Source organism: Amphiprion ocellaris, chromosome 7 (assembly GCF_022539595.1).
Source record: "Amphiprion ocellaris isolate individual 3 ecotype Okinawa chromosome 7, ASM2253959v1, whole genome shotgun sequence".
Lineage (NCBI taxonomy): Eukaryota > Metazoa > Chordata > Actinopteri > Pomacentridae > Amphiprion > Amphiprion ocellaris.
In genome coordinates this window covers 28,753,211-28,776,757 of record NC_072772.1, presented here as the reverse complement: position 1 = coordinate 28,776,757, position 23,547 = coordinate 28,753,211, and the positions used below count along the sequence as shown (strand labels likewise).

Sequence of the window (23,547 nt, the reverse complement as noted above, 5' to 3'; positions counted from 1 at the left end):
ATTTCTTATTCATCCTGTGCAGCCAACCAGGTATAAACACACTGACAACATCTTATGCATTTGCAGACGTATTAAATGACAGTAACGGTGTGAATACAAGAGCAAGAGCATTTCAGGAAAAAAAATTGGTCACTTTCCTCAATGTCTCTCTTTTCCTCTCAGCCCTGATAAACTCCAACCTCCACCTTGGCTGGACACATGTTCATTTGAAATGAGGACAGTGTCATGATGACAAAGACAACAGCAGCTGACCATCCTTCTCCAGCAGCCAGTCAATGTAATCAATGACGAGGCTCCCTGAGGTTGCAGGAGGATGGCAAGTGCTGCTGCATCCCGACACTGATTAATAGAGGGAGAGAGGAAAACCCAGGGCAGGGACAGAGGCTGACATGGAAGGGACGATAAGAACATTATTACCGCAGCCACTGCATCTAAGTTATTCACAACCAATTATGCTCAGCAGCTCGGCACAGCTCTTGTTTCTCATTCACAGATTGCTTTACTTCCTGCATCCCAAGGGCACAAGGAGAAAGAGTTTATTGAAAAACGATTAATGTCCATGTGATTAATGCAGGAATCTTATTCCAGCTTATGACCGATGATAATAAAGTCATAGCATACACAACAACATGCATCCTTGTATACTTGAAGAAGCCTTTAAACAAAAATAAATATATTTTTACTCCCTGAATGCTTTAAATTAAACAAATACTAAAAAACTCTCCCATAAGCATTTTCAGTAGCAAAGGCTGGTTTATAGAATTCTTCTCAAGTTAATGCATGATTTGTCTGTTATTCTCCTTTATTTAGAATAGCTGGCGTATGGGGACTTTGAACTGCAATGATCAAATGTTTCATAAGATATAGCAGGTCACACATGAGGAAATAAACATCAAAAGTGAATAGGTAAGATCCCCATGTCACATTCAACTATTTTTCTAATGCACCACCCTAACCTCCATTTGCTCTAGTAGATTTCTCAGGTGTAAACGTGCTCTGTGATATTAGACAGTGTTGAAAGAAGAGCATACATTTACCAAACTGTTACCCGACTTCCCTGTTATCAGTAATTTGTGTCCTACATGCGATTAATTCATCAGAATGAAGGCGCATGCAAAAATCGATTCACCCACAGGTCTTGATCAGATTATTCCTCTGAAGTACCCCTCTATGTCTGTCACTGGTGATTTCTCCTATAATGAGGATGAGACAGAAGCCGCCTGAATTGAACGTGGTGACTGGCAAAGCAACTGTGCTGCCCATCTCATTACTCATTATTTAGTAAAACAGAGGCAGAGCAGAGACAGAGACTAAAGGAGAGTGATAGAGATTGAGACAGATTATGTGCTGGCTTGTGGGTTCATGTCACAGGCTGGGAGAAGTTGAGAAATGAGCATCTTTCTATGAGTGCCTGCACTGATTCTGTGTATAACCGAATGACACATGGCTTTAATTTGATAGCACTCTCTATTAAGACCAGGGGAGAAAAAAAGAGGCGGCGCTTGCAGAAAAAGAATGAGCAGCTGGAGGAGATCCGTTTTGAACGTCCTCTCTGTGTCCTATAATTGAACACTTCATTATCTGCTTGGCTCTCTCCCTTTTTGTATGTGTCTTTGTTTGGTCATTTCTCAGTTTAGAAGGACAGAGAGAAAAACTGAGCTGCCAAATCAAGAGCAGATCAATGAAACCAGACTCATTCTGAAAATTAGGTACCACAGGAAGGTGATCCATTTTGAGATGTCTTTCCCAGAACTCAGTCATTTTCTTAGCCCATTACAACCAGTGAACAACAATAAGCATTCTAAGTACCCTTCTCTTTGAGTGTTATGGTTAGCTTTTCCAATAATGTAGACTTTCCAGTGGTGGATGGTAGGTAACAAATATTGAGTATCATCCAGTATATGTATGCACACTTCTTTGCAATCAAAAACACTAGGAAAATTTGGGTATTAAGTACATACCATCAGGTCTCTTTGTCACACTTTTGGAAAAACTGTCTATATAGTCACAGTTTTGTAGAGTAGTGATTGTCTGGATGTCAGCGCTCATCACCTTGTTCCTACGTTCCCCTTTATACTTCAGTGTTGTTCCCCTTAAGCGCAAACACCTCATTTGGGCGTTCAGTTTTCTCAGTTGCTAAGCAAAAACCCCATTCCTCTAAGACGCGATTTGAGACAGACTGGAAAATCAAGAGCTATTTCCTCAACCCCTGCACACTCCTCACCATGGGAGTTCTGAGCAACGCCTGCATTACTGCTGACCCATTTACCTTTTTATCTCATGGTTTTTGCAAATTTCATGGCACTCCCGCAACCCTGAGATTCTTGATCTCCTCTCACTTGGGGCAGCGAATCGCTACCCAAAGGTAGCAATTTTCTGTTTTCTGGCAGTCCTCAGACATGGCAATGGCTCTAATCCTAACCACTTCATATTTTGCTCAACTACCACAGCATACCCACAAGCAGGAAGACACTGATGAAGCCAACAGAAATTCGTCACCCCCAATTTACAGAGATAAAATCCTAAATCCTGTTCTGTGTCCTGCACTAGTTACAGTGCCATCCCTACCAAAAAGACAGCTTAAGACAAATCAGAGGACTACTTGGAATGTTTTATACAAAGCAGTATTATACTGTAGCACCTGAGGCAACAAACAAACGTTTCTCCCAAACAAGTGATTTCAACATCATGATCTATTATTTAGAAGCAGTGAACGCAACAAAAAACCCACAGTGTCCAGCGGTGGTGGATATGATAGATATACAGTTATGAGAAATGTCCCCTAGATGCCAGAGAGAGTACACGGTGAGTATATGGGATGCTGCTTACTGCAGGCAGGTGGGATGAGGAACCAGGTAAAGTCAGGAAAGGTGAGAATGAGAGATCTATGGGCAGACTTAACCTAAGTCTAAGAGCCAATATTATTATAGCTAACCTCGGTCTAGAGGACAATACCACTATTAGAGGAAAATCAGTAAGGGTCGCTCTCACCTCTAACACATCAAGACTGCAGGATAAGTGCCCTGATGTGGAATATACAGGCTAAAATGCTGCAATATTCAGCCAGCACTCACTCTGCCCATGAGAATTAGTTCTCATTTTGCACCGTTATTAAATGTGAAGTTCACTTGTGATAAAAATCATCAGTGCTGGAGGAAATAATAGCAGAGGTAAAGAAAGATCATTTTTGGAAGATATGCCCTCAGATATTACGAGTATTACATCAATGTTGTCAGAATACAAGCTTTAACCTTCAGCAAGTAAATTTCATTGTGCCTTGGTGCAGCATAAAGTGAGCTTTCAGAACTAACATAAAGCAACTCCTATACTACGACACGGACACTTTTAGAAAAGAATAATGGATAACAAAAAAGAAATGACAGTTCAAGGACACTTTCACTTCCAGCACAGCCTGCTTGGGAACGTGCTGTTGCTTCAAAGACTGAGGATGCCAGTCATACTACTGGCCCAGGTTTCAGAGACCTAACACCCACAACCAAGCACCCTAGTGGGATGACAATATTGATATGGTGCGTCTGCCTCACTGTCATCTCCTGTGATGGCGACAGTCCTAACAGCTGACAGGCAAGCGCTTCCATGTGGAGATGAGTCATTTCAAATGTGTGGGAGCTGCTGCCATTTCAGGAAGACACTTTGATAGCAGGCTTGTGGCTGCACACAATGATTGCGATTGGTTCACTCCCAATGATTTCCCTTCCAAATCACTGAGCGTCGCTTGGATAAGAGTTCAGATGGATGGCAAACAGTTTACATAAACAACAACCCAAATCAAATCATATTCCACAGCAAAAAAAAAAAAAAAGACAAATTAGCTTAGCCTGACTTGTGTTCAAAAACATCCAAAATGCTCACCAAGACCCTTTGGCGTGATGCCGCTGCTGTCTGCAGGGTTGATGGCCCAGTAGTAGTACTTTAACGTATGCATGAGCTGAAGCACTGTGCCCACTCGACGAATCGTGTTGTAGATGGTTGCTGTGCCAATGAACTCCGCAGAAAGGTACGTGTACAGAGAGAGCTGTACCTGGAATGGAAACACACAAATATACAAGTATTGATGTTACAAACTGCACCATGAAGTTTACTTCTTAAGTACATGTAACGGCAGCCTTATCCAGTGATTCTTTTTAGATTAACCAAGACATTTCCTGTTGTGGTTTGCACTAACTGAGCCCATTATCCTTGCAGATGTATGTTAGGGATGGCTACTGATCCTGTATTACTCAATTCCACTGTTCAACGATGATTAGCATGTCCTCCGTAATTAGCAGCAGACCTGACAAGAATCCTTAATCCCACCACAGCCATTCTCGCACTAAATACTGAGGGCTTTTTTCCCCCATATGTCATAAATTATAGGACAGCAATAAGTGATATGTGAGCCATGCAGAAAGGTGGCAGTGTGATTATGATACGAGCGTGATGTGATGTGGTTTAAGGCCTCTGAGATAACTGAATGCCACATTATAGCTATAGCAGTAATGTAATTTCCATGAGAACAGAGCAGTAAAACACACTCTCAAAATCATATTTGTCCACTGGAACAAGGTCACAGGTCCAGTCTAATTAATGTATATTGAATGCTCTCATGCTCATTGTCCCTTAGGACATGCTCACAGCTGGCTCTCTGTACTCTGCAGCTTGAGGATAGCAACAGAAGAGATGTGGCCTTTGTAGCATGTCCTAAGGGAAGGAGCCAGTGTTGCTGTGTCCCCGTGTAGCTAAAAGTGCTCTAACCCACTTCATTACCTAGCTGTTTCTCTCATTTTTTCCTCCCTCTTTCTCTACGCTCTATTTTGGAGGAGTGTCACAGGCAAGCCTCCAGACACTTTTGTATTTATTTCCTCCTTTTATTTATTCATGGCTCGGCCCCACCAGCAGCAGTCCTGAGGCAAATGTATTTGCCACACAAACTCAACTTCTTTGATATACCTCATCACATTTCTTATGGGTCATTATTTAAAAAGAGCGAGAAAAACCTCTGGAACATTTAAAACACACTGGAACAGTGATAGTTTGTTGAACGGCCCTGAGCACTGTCTGGAGTGAAACTACATAATATTCTTTCATTTAGCAACTTCACTGACAGAGCCAACATAGTTCTCATTTGGCTCTTATTAAGACAATTTGTAATATCAGAAAAATGTGCGTAGATATTTTTGTTTCATTTGCAATCACATTTAACCGTTAGTTTGTTTTATGGCCACCTGCACAAACACTTGCCATCACTGTGAAACTTATCAAAACTGAAACCAGTGTGAAACACAGGCACGTGTGAGGATTTGCGATTTTCTATTCCCATCTTTACAGAAACGATGATGTGGTGAAGGATTACTGAAGCCCTGCGTGGTTGAAAGCTCTTAATTTGCATCTACTTCAGCCAGAGTTACCTGCAGAAGCTCACCTTAGCGGGGGTGTGGATCCAGATGGCAGCATTGAACAGGATGTGGTCACACAGCTGCTTCAGCAGTGGAGCTCCATGTGTCAGACCATCCAGATACTTTGCAAAGGAGAGGAATTGCTCTAATACAGCCCTGGTGATGTGTGCACGTGAGGACTGTAGAAAGAAGCACAAAGTCATTTTGAATAATAATTGCATTGCCAAACTTACTCTGCTGTAAGTATGTATTTATCTTTCCTGATGCTGACTGCACTGTGTAGAGCAAATCCCCATGGTAACTGTTCATGAAATATCTTTGCAATACCCAGAAGAAGAAAGAAACTTGTGTCACAAAGTGAAGAAATGCATCCCTAACAGTGTCACAAAGTTGGGTCACTTTGAGTTGAATGAGGTAGGAGATACAAAAAAGGCTGGTAGCTGTCATGTAGACAAATATGACTCACATTAGAAAAATTTTTGCAATTTCCAATCCTAAAGTTTCTAGTATGACATTAAAGTTGGTCTTAAAAGTACCAGAAAAGCACAAAGGTAGTGATCTTTACAGAATGGACAGATAAAATGGTTAAGACAGGAGGAAGGCTTTAGATTTTTCGATAGAACAACATACACAGATGTATGAAAAATCCTATGTTTCAAAATTGGGAATGTTAATTTTTGTGCATTATGTGTGTATTTTCTTTTTATATGCTTTTAATGTTTTGGCCAGCTGTGTGTGCTTTGTGCATTTCTGTTGCATGCACTTCAATTAAAATATTATTATATTAATGAGTATTATAACAGGTAAATTGAAGATAATTTTGTTCCTTAAATGTTTAAGTAATTTTTCTTGAAATGTCATCATCACCATCACCATCACCACCATGATTCTCCTTATAGGTAGACTTATTAAAACACCCACCCCGGCCATTGTTTAAACCTTAAATATCTCATCTCAGAGTATTGAAAGTACATATTTAGATGTTTTTTTTTCCATGATAATAATCCATTGATGCATTAGAATGGCTTAAATGTAACTGTACGCACACAAAAAAGTCGCCACCTGGTTTTAATTAAGCAAATAGGTGAGAGCCTTCCATTGGATAATTACTGCAGTGATGAATATGTTTCGGCTGCAACAACTTATTTAATCCTAGCTGATGCAGTGAGGAGCTTCTCATTTCTAAAACAACCATGTCGGAAGACATGTCCTGCGGTCATGGAAAAGATGTTAATCTGTCTCAGGAGTGTGAAATTATTGGCTGCATCAAGCAAAGAACACAACGTCTAACACATTATTAAAACCTGAAGGATAGTGGTGAACCATCATCTTCCAGGAACAAATGTGGTCCGTCATGTGGTCTGATGAGCCCAGATTTATCCTGTTCCAAAGTGATGGGCGCATCACAGTAAGAAGAGAGGCAGATGAAGTGATGCACTCATCAATGGCTAGTGCCTACAAGCCTGTGGGGGTTAGGGTTATGATCTGGGGTTGGTTCGGTTCAGCAAAATTACATTCCCAAAGAATAAGGTCAGATGACTAACTGAATATACTGAATAACCAGGTCTTTCAATTAATGTTTAATAATTAAGTTCAATAATTAAGTGTTTCTTCCCTGATGGCATGGGTATATTCCAAGATAACAATGTCAGGATTCATGGGGCTCAAATTGTGAATGAGTGGTTCAGGGAGCATGAGACTTCATTTTCACACATGGATTGTCCTCCACAGAGTCCAGACCTCAGCCCCACTGAGAATCTTTTGGATGTTCTGGAGAAGACTTTGCACAGCGGTCCGACTCCCCCATCATCAATATAAGATCTTGGTGAAAAATTAATGCATCTCTGGACAGAAATAAATGCTGTGACATTGCAGAAGCTCATCAAAACAATGCCACAGCGAATAAGTGCCATACTCAAAGCTAAAGGCAGTCCAACAAAATATTAGTGTGCAACTTTTTTTTGGCTGTGCAGTGTATTATACACTTTCATAATAGTTAGTTGCAATACTGAAGTAACTGAACCATACATGTTCAAACCAGAGACTGATTCTGAAGAAGAATATTTAAATGGAAAGCCAAACCCTGAACACTGGTTCCTTAGGCTGTCGTTGGTATAGGCCTACTGTAGTTTCAAGGTGGAATTGCTTAGATAAGCTGCGGATTGTTAATTTTACATATGTCTTGTTACATATAAGAAACACGATACGGTCAAAGGTTAAAAAATAGATTTTCACTCGAGAATCAGTATCTCCTCTATATGTGAACTCAAAGAATCACTAAAGCACACATATTTTGTTGTTCTATTTTAGTAGTGTAGCTAGTATAGGTGATAAATAGACACACACAGTCATTTTGTCTAGCTACAGAGCCAAGAAAAATGTTTAAATAAAATTTGGTCAAGTTGTCCTGACATTGCGGTGAATTCCACTTTGATGAGAACCATCACCGCTCCTGTCTGGCACCTGTTCTCTGTCCAGGTGGGGACTTGGTGAAGGCAGGGGAGAGGGAAAATGAAGGCCCAGGAAGAAGGGGAGGTGTGGCATAAACAGATAATGAACAGATGGTGCGATATGTGAAAGTGTGAAACCTGGCAGCAGGAAGAAAGCAAGAAAAAAAAAAAAGAAAAAAAAAGAACGGCAGCTCTCAGGTGCCGAATCTGCCTGGCTGTTAGTTAACAGCAGCTGAAGCCAGCAGGCAGGGAAGTCACTGAGTGACAAAGTGGAGTCATTTCTCAGTGCTCCAAAAGAGCCAGCACTCTGGGGATGCCTGCTGCTAGATCCGCATCACAAAATGGGTAAATAAAGATTGATGCAGAAAGAGATGGAGGTTGTTCTTCTTCCAGCTCTGTTAGGTTCACAAACACATTCAGGACTCTGCTACAGGCAATGGAAGATCAGACTGCTGACAGGGCTCTGAGGGTTCGGATAAAACACAGTGTACCTTGATAGCGGGGACAGTCAATGCAGTTTCTAAAGCAGCTTTTCAGTGAAACATTTGTTGAAAAAAAAAAAAAAGAAGAAGAAGAAAAATAATACGCACATCATTTCCCAATCATCATTTCATTGACAGAGGAAATGAAGAGTTGGACATATTCATTTTACAAATCACTGTTCAAAATGAGAAAAATTAGAGATGGAGGTGAGCCCTAGCATATTGGTGCATATGTATTAGGATCTTTTGCATGACATACAACAGTATTCATATGGGTGAAGTGACACTGGCTGATTTGGAAAATTTCTGAGAAGTGATGTGTAAGTCTGGCTGGGAAACAGTGACAACATCTTACAGAGGTTCTACGATACCTTCTCTAACAGATATCCAATCACCAAAAAGCCCTTTCCTCCCAGCATCTGCTCCTGCATGGCCACAGAGCTCTTGAGCAATTCAACCAGAAAGGCCAGCAGAGTGGCGCTGTGAAAAATAAGAGACACAATTTCTCATATAAGAATAAAATACTCATCAACTCACACACTCATAAGATTGTGAAGAAGTATTCTATAAACTACAGCAGCATGAAAAGTCAGCGTGGCAGAGGAGAAAAAGAAGGTCATTTTCAGAGGATGTCAGCAATCAGCTGGGAGCGCTCGCTCGCCACTTTCATCCCTATTCAAATTCAGAAGAAAAGGTTGGTTCACCGGGTTCTCTAGGGGCAGAGAGTTGTCTTTGGGGTGAACTGTAACAGGGTGTGTATGCATCTGCGTGTGGGGTGTGAGGGAAGAAGGTTCAAGGGGGCAGTGCAGTGCAGTGAAGGCATTTTTTTTTCTTTGTTGCAAGGCTTTTCAGTTGAAGCCTTTGGCTGAGTGACAGTGGTGCTTGGTGACACTTCTTAATCGGCTTTCCCTCACATCCTCTAGTGGTTTCCACTCCAGTGCAACAATCACAAGGACACAATCACTCCTGTGCAGGCTTGCCCATATATAGTGCACATACACCACATGCATACAAACTCATCCAATCACTGGTAACTTCAATCTGATGTGTGTCTGTTTGTCTGCGCTGTCATTTTGCAGTTCCTTTTTCACTACGGCTCCGACTTCACTGTAGCTGACTCAGAGTGAAAACATACAGAACTGGGTGACGCTCAACTCTGTGTGTTCTTGCTTTATCCTCTGATCCTTTACTGCAAGCTCAGACTCCTTCCAACTTGGCAAAGCAGTAGTGACTGATGTTATATCACCCCTGCTGGGAATTCAAGGTGGCGCAGAGTAACATGAAGAAAAATGTTTATTAAAAGGATTTTTTAAAAGTCTGTATTTGAGGGTGTTGTTGAGAACAACCACAACAGATCAGCAGGCCTTGCAGGGAGTTAATTGTTGCAGAAGCTTTGAACTCCTCAGCCCAGCAGGCTTTAGAAGGACTCAGTCTAAAAGCCACAGCAAGGACAAAGCAAAGTGTTTGGAAGAGTTGCTCACTGTGAGCCAAAGACCCCAACATGCAAGAGAGAAAGAGAAAAGAGAGCGAGCTGAGATGAGAGGAATCTACAGAGGCAGAGAGCTTTTGGGCATCAGGGATTTGTGCTGCTATGTGGCCACTCCTGCGTCCATCCATGTCGTTGAACTAACACAGGATTAGAGAAGGGCTCAGACTCCACCCTTGGAACACTTAGGAAGCTTTGGGAAGACCAGCTCAGGATGACGGAAATGAGAGAAGTCTGAACCAGGGAGTATAGATAATAATGAAAAGTGGCCTACAGATTTACCAAAGCTGGTGTATAATACAAAAAAAACTCCATATTATTTGTCCAACTGTTTGAGATTATGGGTGTTGAGACTTTATTTGCAATCTGTTATGTACTATGACATCAGCAAAGTGACTACTCGTCTTTATTCAAACACCGCCACCAACGCTTGCTGCTGTTTTGAAGACATTTCTAGTTCCATCACTTGCATTTCTGTGATATATACTCCTTAGCCATAACACCACTAACATAGAAATGATAATTACATCTTACATCTTAATTAGCAGAAATTAGGTACTTGCCTTCTGCAGCCGTTTTATTTTAGCCTGACAGTACAGATAATCATATACATTTACAGAAAAATCTACTCTTATTTCTGAAAAGCTAATTAGCATTGCTTTACTCTTCTTCTCTCCATCAGTTACAAACACAACCTCACACTCAAATCTATAAAAGTTAGTGCTCAAAGGATCATAAAATAATCAAATTCACACCTCCATATTCAGCTTTTTGTCACCTGTAATTTCAGCTGTATATTTTTTTCCTCCATTAGCTCAGATTAGCAAACGGTAAATTTGCATTTTACAGTAACAATATTTCTCTCTCTTACCACACAGTTGTTTCCACCTGGCTGTCGTTCAGTTGATGATAATCCAGCTGAGCAAAAAGGGGAAAAAGCACCTGGATGCCACCAATGGAGTGGATGGCACTGTGGATGGAGTGAGTCACTGTGGCTTTCACATCCTGTGAGGATAATATAAAACCCATAAACACACTTTATACTGACTGAACTTTAAAACCAGTGCAGCATAAAAAAAATTAATCAGTGCCCGAGGTAGTGTACACAGAGGCAGAGTAATGTGACTGACCTGTAGCATAAGGGCGTGCGGTGAGTGCACAAAAATGGAGGCATTTTCTCGAGGCGAGGACTCCAGGCAGAGCTGAGCATCGGTAGCCTTGGCGTTGTAGGTAAAGGCGATGGAGCTGGCTAATTTGCCATCATACAATACCTGTTTGTGATGCTCTGCTAAGTGGATATCGCTCTCTGACTTGAACTTAAATGTGCTCTGAAGAAAAAGAAAAAGAAGGCAGCTGAATAGCAGTGTGTTGGGGAAAACTCTGAGTAGTGAGTCGATGGTTCGAATCTGGACAAACTATTCTCTGCATGCCATTATTCCCCCACTTTCTTCCCCTATAGTCTCCCTCAGCTCTATCTATCAAATAATGGAAAAATACCCCCACTCAAAAAAAGCAAATAAAGCCACAAGAGCGATAAAGGGAGAGATGGAGAGAGTAAGAGTGATAGAGTAGCTCCTTCCTGCACATGCACCCTATCAGTGTCTCCTAGGTGTTATCTTTTAATTACAACTTGATGGAAAAAATATCCATTTAAGGATGAAAAATGACTGACACTAAGTGCGTTACAGTTTAGCAACATTTAAAAAAAAAAAGCATTTTCTCCATTGATTAAAGCTGTCCTTTTCATTTCCATCAAGCTGTATGGCTGCAATCAACAACAAAAGGCAACACTATTTGCTTTTTAGTGATGCAAACCACTCTTGACACAATTAACAGCTGAGCACACAAGCAGCGGAATGGAGCAGCAGCTTCAGAAGAAAATCTACATTTTAAATAAGAACGCTAGACAAACATGGACTGCAATTTCATTTCCACTAAATGAGACATATGATTCAATATTATTGCACATTTTAAAGATTAAAACATTTTAATAATATCATTTTTATGATTCCAGGCAGGCATATGACATTATATGGTTACGTCATGTAGATACTAGTTGCAAATCTTTTTTCAGTTGGTTTAATTTTCTTTTACTTTGATTGCTTGAGTGAAAGTCTTTCTTTTTTGTCCTCTGTGAAACATTGATGAAAATCTTCAAGTTCTAATGCAGCAGAGTACAATTATGAGGAGGAATGGGGCTGACGATAAGGATCAAAGCTGCTTTGAAACCACAGCTGATTGTTTACCTGCATTAATTTAACCAAGTCATTTACTCCTGCCTGTTCTGGAGCAATTTCAAGCAGAGCAGTCACTCCTGAATTCTCATAAAGAGACAATGAAATGGAAAAAAAGGCTCAGAGGGTGCACCATAAGAGCAGTCTTTAACTTAACACACAAATAAGCTATTTACCATTGGTTTCTTTACAGAATCAGTAATTTTCTGTTCAAATACACTCATAGAACAGAAGCAAATTAAAGATCATCCAATATGTCTGAAAACGTGTTTCAATTAAAGCTGGCAGTCTACAAATTACCTTTGAGTTACTGTGTCGCTTCACATCCATAGTAATCAGAGAGAGAGAAATCTATGACAATTTTACACCCTGCTGAGATTTCTATAAAAATGTACTGGCAAATCATATATATGCTACTCTGACCATTTTTGTCTTTAGTTCTCACAAAGACAGTGAAATACACTATTGATTTAATAGTTACAATGATGATTTAAGTCTTTATTATGCCTTCACAAACATGTCTCAGGACATTTTGATGCTGCATAAACAATCAGGTTCACTCAGTCAGTGGCTCAGCAACACATTCAATGTGGCTTACATAAATTGCTGATCGATAAAAGACTAGCCTTAATTTACTCAATCACTTAGTTGTTGACAGATGAGCTGAATTAATGTGTCAATGCAGTGTGAATTGAATATGCTTAATACCGAAATCAATTTCTCTAATCAGTAGGGCTGAATTATTAATGAATGAGAGAAACGCTTTTTTCCTTCCCTCTCTTATTCATTGGTACCAAGTGGATGGCGATATGATAAAGAGAGGTAGAAAGAGCTGGAGGAACATTGAGGAAACAACCATCTGCTCCTAGAGGGACTGTAGATAAATACAGTATGTTATGCAACACAAGCAAACAGGGTTCACGCACCTGCCTAAAAGGCATCTAAATCTGGGCTGCTTGCTTTCACTGAGAGAGAAAATGGATAAAAAAGGTGAGCTGACTCAGGATGTCAACTCTACAATGATTGTGCTTCTATTCCGAGTGCCTCTCAAGTGCAGAATTTTAAGTGGGCAGCAACCTTTAGAAGAAACATACAGCATCAAGTGTTTAATACCTTTCTTTTATATTGGACACTTGCTACAAATATTGCACAATGCAACAATGAAATCACCTTGAATCATTTCAAATGATATCTGTTCTGATCTTTGAGGATCCAGAAATGCTTTGCAGGCTTTGTTCAGTCCACACCAGAATAAAACAAATAAAAATGGGTCTGAAACTGTCATCCTTTCTTCTTCTTGATTATTTCATAAATGGATAATCAATTGTAACTCTTTATATCTGAGTTGTTGCTTTAGAATTAGATTATTGAATAAGAAAAAAAAGAAACATTCTTTCTGTATTTTGTGGTTGTGATTAGACTGTACCGTAAGATCCTGGGGGAGTCTAAAGCCAGTGACAGACTCTGTAGTGCAGTCGCATTATAGATGTAGCATATCTGACAACGCAATAATTTATTGGTTTCTCTATTTTGGGAGGGTCTGGGGATGTATGTGAACATTACTCATACTGTAGACTGGACCCAGAGGCCAAAGCATTATTATTAGTGTTCCTGTTGTTGATATTGAATAGAGTAGCAGCCTTCAAGTACCTTTTCGAGTGTGCTTCTCCCCAAATCCCCACATCTTCCCACAACTGACCCGGAAGGTGCGAATGTGTAATGATACAAATCCTGAAATACAGCCTAAATGAATGAATGAACAAGTAAATGAAGAAAAAAGGCTAGAAAAGTTTCAAACCCATTTTTCATTTGATTAATTTTGATGGTGTGAATTGAACAAAGTACTGCAGCAAGCTACACGGACCCTAAAACTTTATCCCCTGTGCTTCAAATGTTGCCATGAGCAAGTTAATCCTGTTGTTTGTTCCAAATGACATTGCTCAATATCCTTGTATACTGGCTGGTGTTACATCAGTTTCCTGACAGCAGCTTTTTAGCAGGAATTTTGCAAAGAAGGTCCACAAACCGAGAGGGTTGAGCCACATTTAATGGCATATCCCCTTCCAGTCAGATGATAAAAACGCATAAGAGATATTCTGTTCATCTGCTATGATCAAGTCCACACAGCAGCCATCATGCATCTCATCGTGTATTCTCTAACATCCTTCAAAAGTCCCTACTCATGGAACCCAAGTGGCAAGAAATAACAAGCTCCAGTGCCCCACACTTTTGTGTGAGCCGCGCCGCAGAGAGAAAATAATGATCTCATGGGCTTTGGCTATCAAACCCTGTAGCATGACAGCATCATTCCACAGACCAGCCAGTCATAGAAAAGAATTAGAGCACAGTTCCTCCTTCCTCTCCCTGAGCCAAACGCTGTCACTGACCAGGGACAACCCCACATCTCCCGGCAACAAACGGGCATTTGAAGAACTGAGACACTCCCTTGTTACCTGTGATCTGAGTGTGACCTCAAACTAAAACAATACAGTCAATGATGCAATGATGTCAAACTGAACAGATAAGAGTTTTCTTAGTATTGACTCAATGTTTAAAGCTGAACTTGCACTGAACATCAGTATGCTGATTGAATTTAACCATGTCTTTTACTGTTTCATTACCACTGTCAAGGATTTTGCTTTCAGTTAGTTTATTGCAAAATAGAGAATTGATTTAATTTATCAGGACTCCGTTCACTTGAAAAGAAGGTATCCACATGAATCCAATGATTGTCTACTTTGAATCAGATGAAAACAACAAATAAAATTTAACAGCCTATTGTCAAGCTTTGTTGGCATTACAAACTCCCTAGTTTTGTGAATGACACAAAGTTGTTGATACACTGACAGCACACAAGCATTAATGGGCAGGTATGTTTACTACAATACACCAATATCTGCAGCTATAAAAGGTACTCTAATATTTTTAGACTTGTTAGGTGTTTAGACACTTATTCTCACATAATCCCATCAGAAAGGCATCTGATCTGTTGAAAATCATTCAGGAACATGATCTCAACATTATTCAGGGTTTTCTATTTACTGCATTTTGATAAAGATAAATGACACAGAAAAGCTATTCACATTATTTCTTAAAGCATCTTCACTTGCCAGAAATGTATGTTAAGATAGCCTGCATAGTATACCTCAAGTTTTTCATACCTGGGAGATGCTCTATATCAGGTATTGTGTATCCTCCATATTTGCTTTTCCTGACAAAGGAGCACCAGAGCTGTGAAACTCCCTCATTCTCTTCTTGGGCAATCTGCTGTGCATGCTGCAGAGCAGTGTTGGCACAGTTTCAATGGACTAATCTGCCTCATGTAGAACACATATGGTAGAGATGATAGAGGGCAAAGACAGAAATAACTCTAAGTGCATCATATGAAAAGACGTAAAGTCACGGCTTAATTGTTTTGACTAGTCAAATCATTGACGAATACTTGGTGTGCAGAGAATCCGTCTCTGGATATTGCTGTGCTGGATGTGACTTTATGGCCAGGCTATTCCCCAGAGCTAGAAAAGGATATGTATGAAGAATAAGTAGGCAAAGAGGGCTTTTTAAAACAGTTAAGTGGTGTTTACTAGAATCCATTGTAAATTGTGGTGTTTATACAGTGTCCATGTCACAAAACTGGGAGGCAATTACCTTGCATGAAACCTTCAGCCCACAATTTCTTAGACTTTGACGAAGGATTAACTCTGCTAAAACAGCAGCGATGAATGACAGGAAGATATTACAGTCTGCTTCTGTCAACCTCAGTGTCTGCAGACCTACTGCCACTTCATGCCATCCCGGAATGGGTGGGAACATTTCGGTTCAGTCATAAAGCTGGTAATATAAAGCAAAACTTGTTTGTTGGTGCTTTAAATGAAATAACCAGAAGTCCATCTTAGGTCAGAGCACATTTTCACATACCGCAATATGAAAAGAGCCTGGGGAGCAGATTCTACTAACTGGTCTGTCAGATTTACTGCCATAAATCATAACATGCAGCAGAAATGGTAACCCTAGGCAGCAATAATCTGTGCATTTAAACTAACTGCAGAAGTTACAGCCATACCCAATACACTATGCGAGCAAGGGAAAGCGTGTCAAACATCAAACATGGATGAGAGGACCATGGTTCAGAAAATAAATTACACTGAACATCAGTGCAGATGTTTTTCTCCAACTGAGCTGAGTTTAAACAGACATAAGTCCAGTGCACGTGCTTTAACAGATGTATGCTGCGATCTGTTGCACTCACAGACTGATCTCTCGTCACCTCGACAGCAGCTCCCGTTACAACAACCAATTGGTGGAAACTCTCTGACCTTTCTCCTCAACTCACCTGTCCAGTTCTATCATATCCACCATTACAACACACTGTTCACAGCTTCATCAGCTTCAGGTAAATTACCTCCCCGGGACACGCTCTTCATTATTACAAGAATTCTGAACAACTGCTCCGCTGTGTGTTAATAGAAGGTCCAGAACCGCAGTTAAGGAGGGGAGCGGAAAATCACCAGTCATTAGCAAAAAAGACCAAACAATGAGCTCTCCCAGGAATCCTGAGGCATTCATAGACCTGATTGAAATCATTTCCAACAATGTCAGTTTTACTTGGACCACTTTCCCCTTCTCGCATAAAATAGTCTAATTTCATCTTAAAAACAGCATGAGAGGAAACAGAGGTGGCATAAAATGGCCAGAGATATTGTAAACTCGCTGAGACACATCCTGTGTTCAGAGCTGATTTGACAGCGCGTGTCATTTCTCTATCTGTGACAAGAAACAGCAACACTGTGGATAGCAGGTGAAAAAGTGAGACAGTGAGATGCAGAAAGAAGAATCTGGGAATAAACAAGCACATTTTGTATCATATTCAAGATAGGCGGAATATTTGTGATATAGTATAAATAAATACAACTAATTTCAATGAAAAATGCCAAATACCACAGAAAAAAAAACTTATATTTTGTCACCAGATGATAAACATTCACAGTCAAATCCCCTTCTGGGCAGGTCAGCATCTTTCTACATTCGCATTCATCTTTTGATTTTTGTCGAGAAGCTTGGGAGTGCTACACCTGCTGCAGCTGATATAAGCTGGCTCAGGACTCTATCCCCTCCGAGTGCCTGCTGCTTCCCTCTGTGTACTGTGCTATTATTCCCCAGAAGTAGGTAATTTATGCAGTCGTTTATCTGGGAGGAAAAGCAGGATGCAGACACAAGGCAAAGGAACTACGGCAGGGCAACACCGCTCATTGATTTCACAGATGGATAGGTGATGCAGACTGCTTACATGTAATCTAACTTAGTCACCTTCAAGCACATACCTTATAGCCTGGTCCGAGCTGATGAATTGCAAATATCTGTGCGGGATTGAGGGCCTCACCGAACACGTAGACAGCCCCTAGCTGCCCGCAGAATACTCTGTTTGCATCGGCTGTCTCGGAGGACCCCAGGAAGCACTTATCATAACTCTGCAAGAGGGACACAGAAAAAGAGGCTACATCATTTGGTAGTTTGGGACTAAAGAGACAAAAAAAAATAAAAAATACACAGCTGAAATAGACAGGGGAAATGGTAAAATATGCAATTTTTGATTCTGCAGATGGGTTACTTTTTGCATTGTGGCCTAGAAATTCAAATTAGTAATCCAAAACATCAACGTCCCATGTCATCCTACTGGCTCTGATTTACATAGATATGAACTTCAATATAACGTACGTAATAGTGGTATATATATATATATATATATATATATATATATATATATATATATATATATATATATATATACACATATATAAACATACACACATATACACATATATATATATACATACATATATACACACAGTAAATCCTGTAAAAATTAAAGACCTACACAAGTTGTACTGTCAAAAGAACCATCAGCTTTGTTCAGTTGATCTGTTTTTTCACACATTTTGCCCCGTTAGCAAATCTCATCCAACCAGACTTGTATGTGACGGACAAGCATTTAATGATTAATTTTGAAAAAAATAAATAAATGCAAATAATATGTAACACTGCAACATCTCTGAATAAAATACACATTACTACATAGAACTGTAAAATGTAAAATAATGCTACCCAAACTTTTAATGTCAGCCCTGTTTTTAAGTAGGCCAGAGCAAAAGGATGGCGACGGTCTATATTTTTGAAAGTGTGGACGTTAAAGACACAGTGAGGGTATGACAGGAAAAAAATTTATTTCAAGTTTTCAGACTGCTGAGCCACAATGGTAGGGAAATAGTAGATGTACAGAAACAGAAATTATGCTGATAATACAAATCATACATCTTTCTGCAGACCTTACAGAAGTACAGAAATGTCTTCATCCAACTTGTTAGTTTTGTTCATCTCATTTATATAGCTTTAAGCTTAGAATATTTCAGGGTTCCCACTCTTTCCCTGAAATTATTTTCCAGGACTTTTCCAGGACATTTTCAGCCGGTACAGACACGTTATCACGTCATACACTAATACATTCCCGTCCCCCTCATTCTTTGGACGGGTTCTTTACTACAGTTGTAACTTGCATTTACCCAGATTGTTTCTATTTTTATTACTCAGGCATTTGATGTGCAGTCTATGGCTATAATTTATCTATGAAAAATAATTATGACAAATGTATCATAGAATAATGCAAACACACCCACAGATTACAGCGTAGCACTAGCATGACAAACTGGAGCTACAGTGTTCAATTGGGTAATTCCCAACTCAACTTTCTCTTCTCTCTTACTTTCTCTGGTGCAGTTCATTTAAAAATATTTGTATATTTTCAATAAATCGCTGAAAAACTATTTCCTTTGTTTCATGTCAGTTTACTGCACAACTCAGATTTTTTACACACCTGGCACCAACATAATTAAAATCAAAATTACTCCCAATATACCCAAGCAAATCATAAATTGTCATAAATATAACTAAAATATCAAAATAAAACTTTATCCTGCAGTGCAATGAGGTCAATATAAAACAAAGCAATGTCATTCTAATAAAAATGTTCCTCATTTTTGTCAAACAATAAAAGAAGTGTGAACTACTGAGTGAAACGTGGCCCATTCAGATTACCTGTTCAGCTCCTGCTGTGCTGAAATCAGAGATGTTGCATCTCTCAGCTCACAGGTAACTCAGTAACCGATACGCCCACTAGAACTCTCCTCTGCCTGTCACTCAACGGAGGACAGAGAGGAGCCTGAGGCCGTCCACGGGAGAGAAAACCCTCACACTGGTGGACCAACACTAGCCACACTTTTCAACTTACAGTCACTAGTTTTGTCTCTAGGCGGTAAGTCCCTAACAGGGTCTGAAAAGCTGCTAAATGTAGTCAATTGGAAGAACTGGGTTGCAGAACTGCTCAAAGTGGAAATGCAAATTTTATTGGCTGGTAGCGTCACGTGGGGCGCTGTGCTGGCTAAAAGCAGAGAGAAGCGATTACACACGCACGCACGCACGCACGCACGCACGCACGCACGCACGCACGCACGCACGCACGCACGCACGCACGCACGCACGCACGCACGCACGCACGCACGCACACACGCACACACACACACACAAAATTAAATATATATATATATATATATATATATATATATTATATGCCTTAATGTTGCCCAGAAGATAAGGTGACAACAGACATGCATGCACATAACTTTTAACCCGTTTGCATTGACAGGGGGAAGATAAATATATTTCCAGGATAAGTTAACTGTTTCCAGGACATTTGACCTTTTTTTCTCATTTTCCATATGTTTTCCATGACTGGAAAATTGGTCAATCATTTTCCAGGTTTGCCAGGACGCGTGGGAACCCAGTATTTTATGTGCAGATGATTTACTGATGGTGGTGTGATCATTATTTGCAGCTTTATCCTATATATTTTACATGCCTCTCACTTGGTTGAAATAGGCCAATCTGATTTAAAATTTACTCTGTGTGTGTGTGTGTGTGTGTGTGTGTGTGTGTGTGTGTGTGTGTGTGCGTGTGCTTGTGTGTGCGTGATGCAGCTGTTCCTGCAGTCATCACATGAAAATATATTTACATAATGCTCCTCACACTGAAATTTCTCTTTAGGAGTGGGCCAGTCTATACACACTTAAATAAAGCAGCTGCTGCAATTTAGTCATTTTCCACTCTATGCATAAATGTGTTCTTCAAATGTTTCATATTGCATCTTCATGTCTATCTACAGCAGCGCAACTCTTTGACATATGAATGTTCACCTTAACACCAAAATTCCAGTCACATTTCTGAGAGAAAATGTTGGTAAGTTGAAGCTGATTCTGCTCAGTGAACTGAAGATGTGTACATTTCTTCACCCTCATAATTACACGCAATGCAAAACACTGATGTGGCAGCTCGTGCCAATATACATCAAAACCAGGGCAACGTGACAACAGTGAGGAGGAGGAAGAAGGAAGAGCACTTACATCATTTGTGTTGACGTGCCATGCCATGTCTCCATAAGAAACGAGCTGTCCATTAACATAGCATCTGATTTCACTGTTCCTCCAGCGGCTGTAGACGTGAACTATACTGATCATGTACCACTGAAGGAGAGCAGGGAGCAAGATGGAATAGATTTAGTATGTGAGCCACAGAACATGTCACTTAGTAAATAGGTCATTATGTTTCTTGTGTAAATAGAAAAAAAGCTTCAGAGGAGTAGCTAATATCCATAGTCAGTACTCCAATTATTTATATTTTTATTTATTTATTAAACAAAGAAATTGTGGTGGGCCTTAAAGATACTAGAAACCACAGCAGTGAGATTTGCTACCTAATGTTCTAACATCGAATGAAATGGAAGACAGTGAATAATAGATCAGAAGAACTCATGTTTCACTCTGCACAAAGCCACGTCAGACACCAGCTTATTTAGGGATGAAACACTAACTAAAGCCAGAGAGGTGACTTGAAAAGCTGTTATGTCAAGTAGGTACAAAAATCACATTAAAGACACCCTACCAAGGAAACAATGGTCTTAAACCAGGTGTATGTTAGGAGAAGAAAACACAAAGGGACTTTAAATCTCATACTTCTTAAAAATTGTATATTTACTGATATGTGAACATGTAAACTGCAACTGATTTGTGTTTATGGAGCTCTTACACTAAAAAAACTGAGAATAAAATACAGTCACTGTAATAATTTAAACTGACATGTTTAATAACAGCTCTCCCAAATCTTTTTTCATCAACTGGAGTAAACCTGCTATATTTGCTACCACTGACCTATATTAATTACTGTATGTAATAACAAATCATTCAATTTTGGGCAAGTGAGGCAAAGGCTCACCTGCTCGCAGTCCAAAAAAAAAAAAATGCTGATGTTGCTGTTGCTTGTGAATATACAGTTGTTAGATAATTTAAGGTAAGTACAGCAAATACAAAAGGGGACGATATAATACATAACACTAAAGGAGGACAGTAAATGCCCAGTTAGATTAATACCTGTTTTTTGTTGTTTTTGCACATGCACAGTAGTTGTTGTTGCCTCATCATTTTTACCACTAAAAATCTATTGCAGTAGTATTATATAGCAATAAAATAAAATGAATACGATTTATCCCATCTTCATCATGTCAGTGTTTATGCTTTTATGCAGTTTTGAACCTTTTTCTCTTTTTAAGTTAAAAAGGAATCTTTCAGTTTAGCCATGAGTCCAAACTTTGAGAGTGAAAGGAAACCACTGTGGTCCCTGCTTCAAATACTAATGTGGAGTCTTTCAGAAGTAGTGATGCAGAAACCGTTGCATCCCATAACTAAACTTTAATATATAAACATATTATTATTATAGCATTTCAGTGGTACAGCAAAAAAAAAAAAAAAAAACAGTGTGCGTGTAGAAAACCAATATATAGACAACTGTAGAAGTATACTGACTAAAAAAAGAGGCCTCAGATGTTCTCAGGACATCTTTTCAAAACAGAGTATTTGTGTTTCACGGACATAAGCAACATACACTGCTAGCTTTTTTAAAGGCTTTATTAAAAATACATTCTCTTAATATTATCCTAAGTTAAGTGCAGTCTGAGTAATGCTGTTACAGTGCAATCTCATTAAAACAGTATAGCTAGACATAAGAAAAAAATCAGTCCTCAGAGTTCTACATGGATTCACCACTCAAAACACACACAAGCTGTTCACATTATGAATGCTGGGTAAGAGTGGCTACTACTCACAGCAGTAAGGAATAGGTTGTTCGTCTCTTGTGTGACTGTGTGCCCACTGTTTATTGGTTTGACCCATGAAGGGCGCTGTGAGCAGTCTAATAGAATTACAGCTGTCTACACACAAAGGTAAGGACACTTAAAAGAGGATTCATGGCTATGAGGAGGGAGAGGAGCGCAAGCTGCCAAGAGATAATTTAGAACTGCACTTCTCCACAGATGTCTGAGCCCAAAATCAATTAGAAAACTTAATTCAACATGCTTTATCTTCCAAGAGCTCAAACAATACAATACCTGCATTGTGATGCTTGCAATGAGAAACAGCAGCCCCCAGGTGTTATTTGAAGCCTCTAACTGTTTGACACATGCTTTGAGACAGTTTCCCTTCTCTGCAGGGACAGGTACACTACACTGACACACCACGCTAAATTAAGTTTCATTTTCTCAGCTACATTTACATCCAATTAGACCTGTAAGACTCCTCAGAGATTTACAATCACTTCAGGTCTATATGTAGATATAGAGCCTTTACAAATAAACCAATGCCAGTAAAAGAACAGATGGTGGGCAGGGAGTCGAGGGTAAGTGAAGCCAAAACTATAGGGTGACTTAAAAGAGCAGCATATGTGTTGTGTGTTTCAAATAAAATCTAAAGCCTTTATCTCATCCCTTTAAAGTCAAGCCACAATAATCTGCAAATCTAACACTGATTGGCTAACACAATGAAATTCAGGTTTATATGTGACTAACTTAGATTTAAAGGAGCTACTACATATGTCTGGATTCTCCACTATTTCAATCCAAAGATAGAACGATATTTTTATTATAATAATAATTACCAAGAATAAATATGAAGTCCATGGGTATATAAAAATGACATACTAGTGCAGCTCAAGCAATTGCAATACTGTGAAAAAGTTTTTTGGGGGAAATTTCATTCAAAAAGTATAAATTTTCTATATTCTATTTTCATTATGTATAAAATAAAACACTACAAGCTTTTTTTGTTTAATTTTGATGATCATAGCTTATGATGAACACAATGATCTCTAATTATTGGAATATTTCATAACAATATCAATCAATTAAGAGAATTTACTATACAGAAATGTCCAATTTCTGAAAACTATGTTCATCTCTACACTCAATACTTGGTTGGGGCTCCATAACCATGAATGAATGCATAAATGCATGCAGTGTGGCGTGAAGGTGATGAGCCAGCGGGACTGCTGAGGTGTTACTGAAGCCCAGGTTGCTTTCATAGCGGCCTTCAGTTTGTTTATTTTAATATTTTTTTTCAACTTAAT

The 23,547-nt window shown here is 39.5% G+C and overlaps 1 protein-coding gene across 5 annotated transcripts in view; it reads right to left on the bottom strand.

The window, feature by feature from the left end:
* The window catches only part of nbeab (neurobeachin b), a 193,748-nt gene that overhangs the window by 124,228 nt on the left and 45,973 nt on the right, over nt 1-23,547 (bottom strand). For all 5 annotated transcript variants that reach the window (XM_035944771.2, XM_055012144.1, XM_035944774.2 and 2 more), the window contains exons 7-13: nt 20,499-20,618; nt 17,370-17,516; nt 10,945-11,142; nt 10,686-10,819; nt 8,700-8,808; nt 5,423-5,575; nt 3,874-4,042 (exon numbers count right to left, since the gene is read on the bottom strand). In XM_035944771.2, coding sequence (XP_035800664.2) covers nt 3,874-4,042; nt 5,423-5,575; nt 8,700-8,808; nt 10,686-10,819; nt 10,945-11,142; nt 17,370-17,516; nt 20,499-20,618 — 1,030 coding nt within the window. The remainder of the gene's footprint in view (nt 1-3,873; nt 4,043-5,422; nt 5,576-8,699; nt 8,809-10,685; nt 10,820-10,944; nt 11,143-17,369; nt 17,517-20,498; nt 20,619-23,547) is intronic.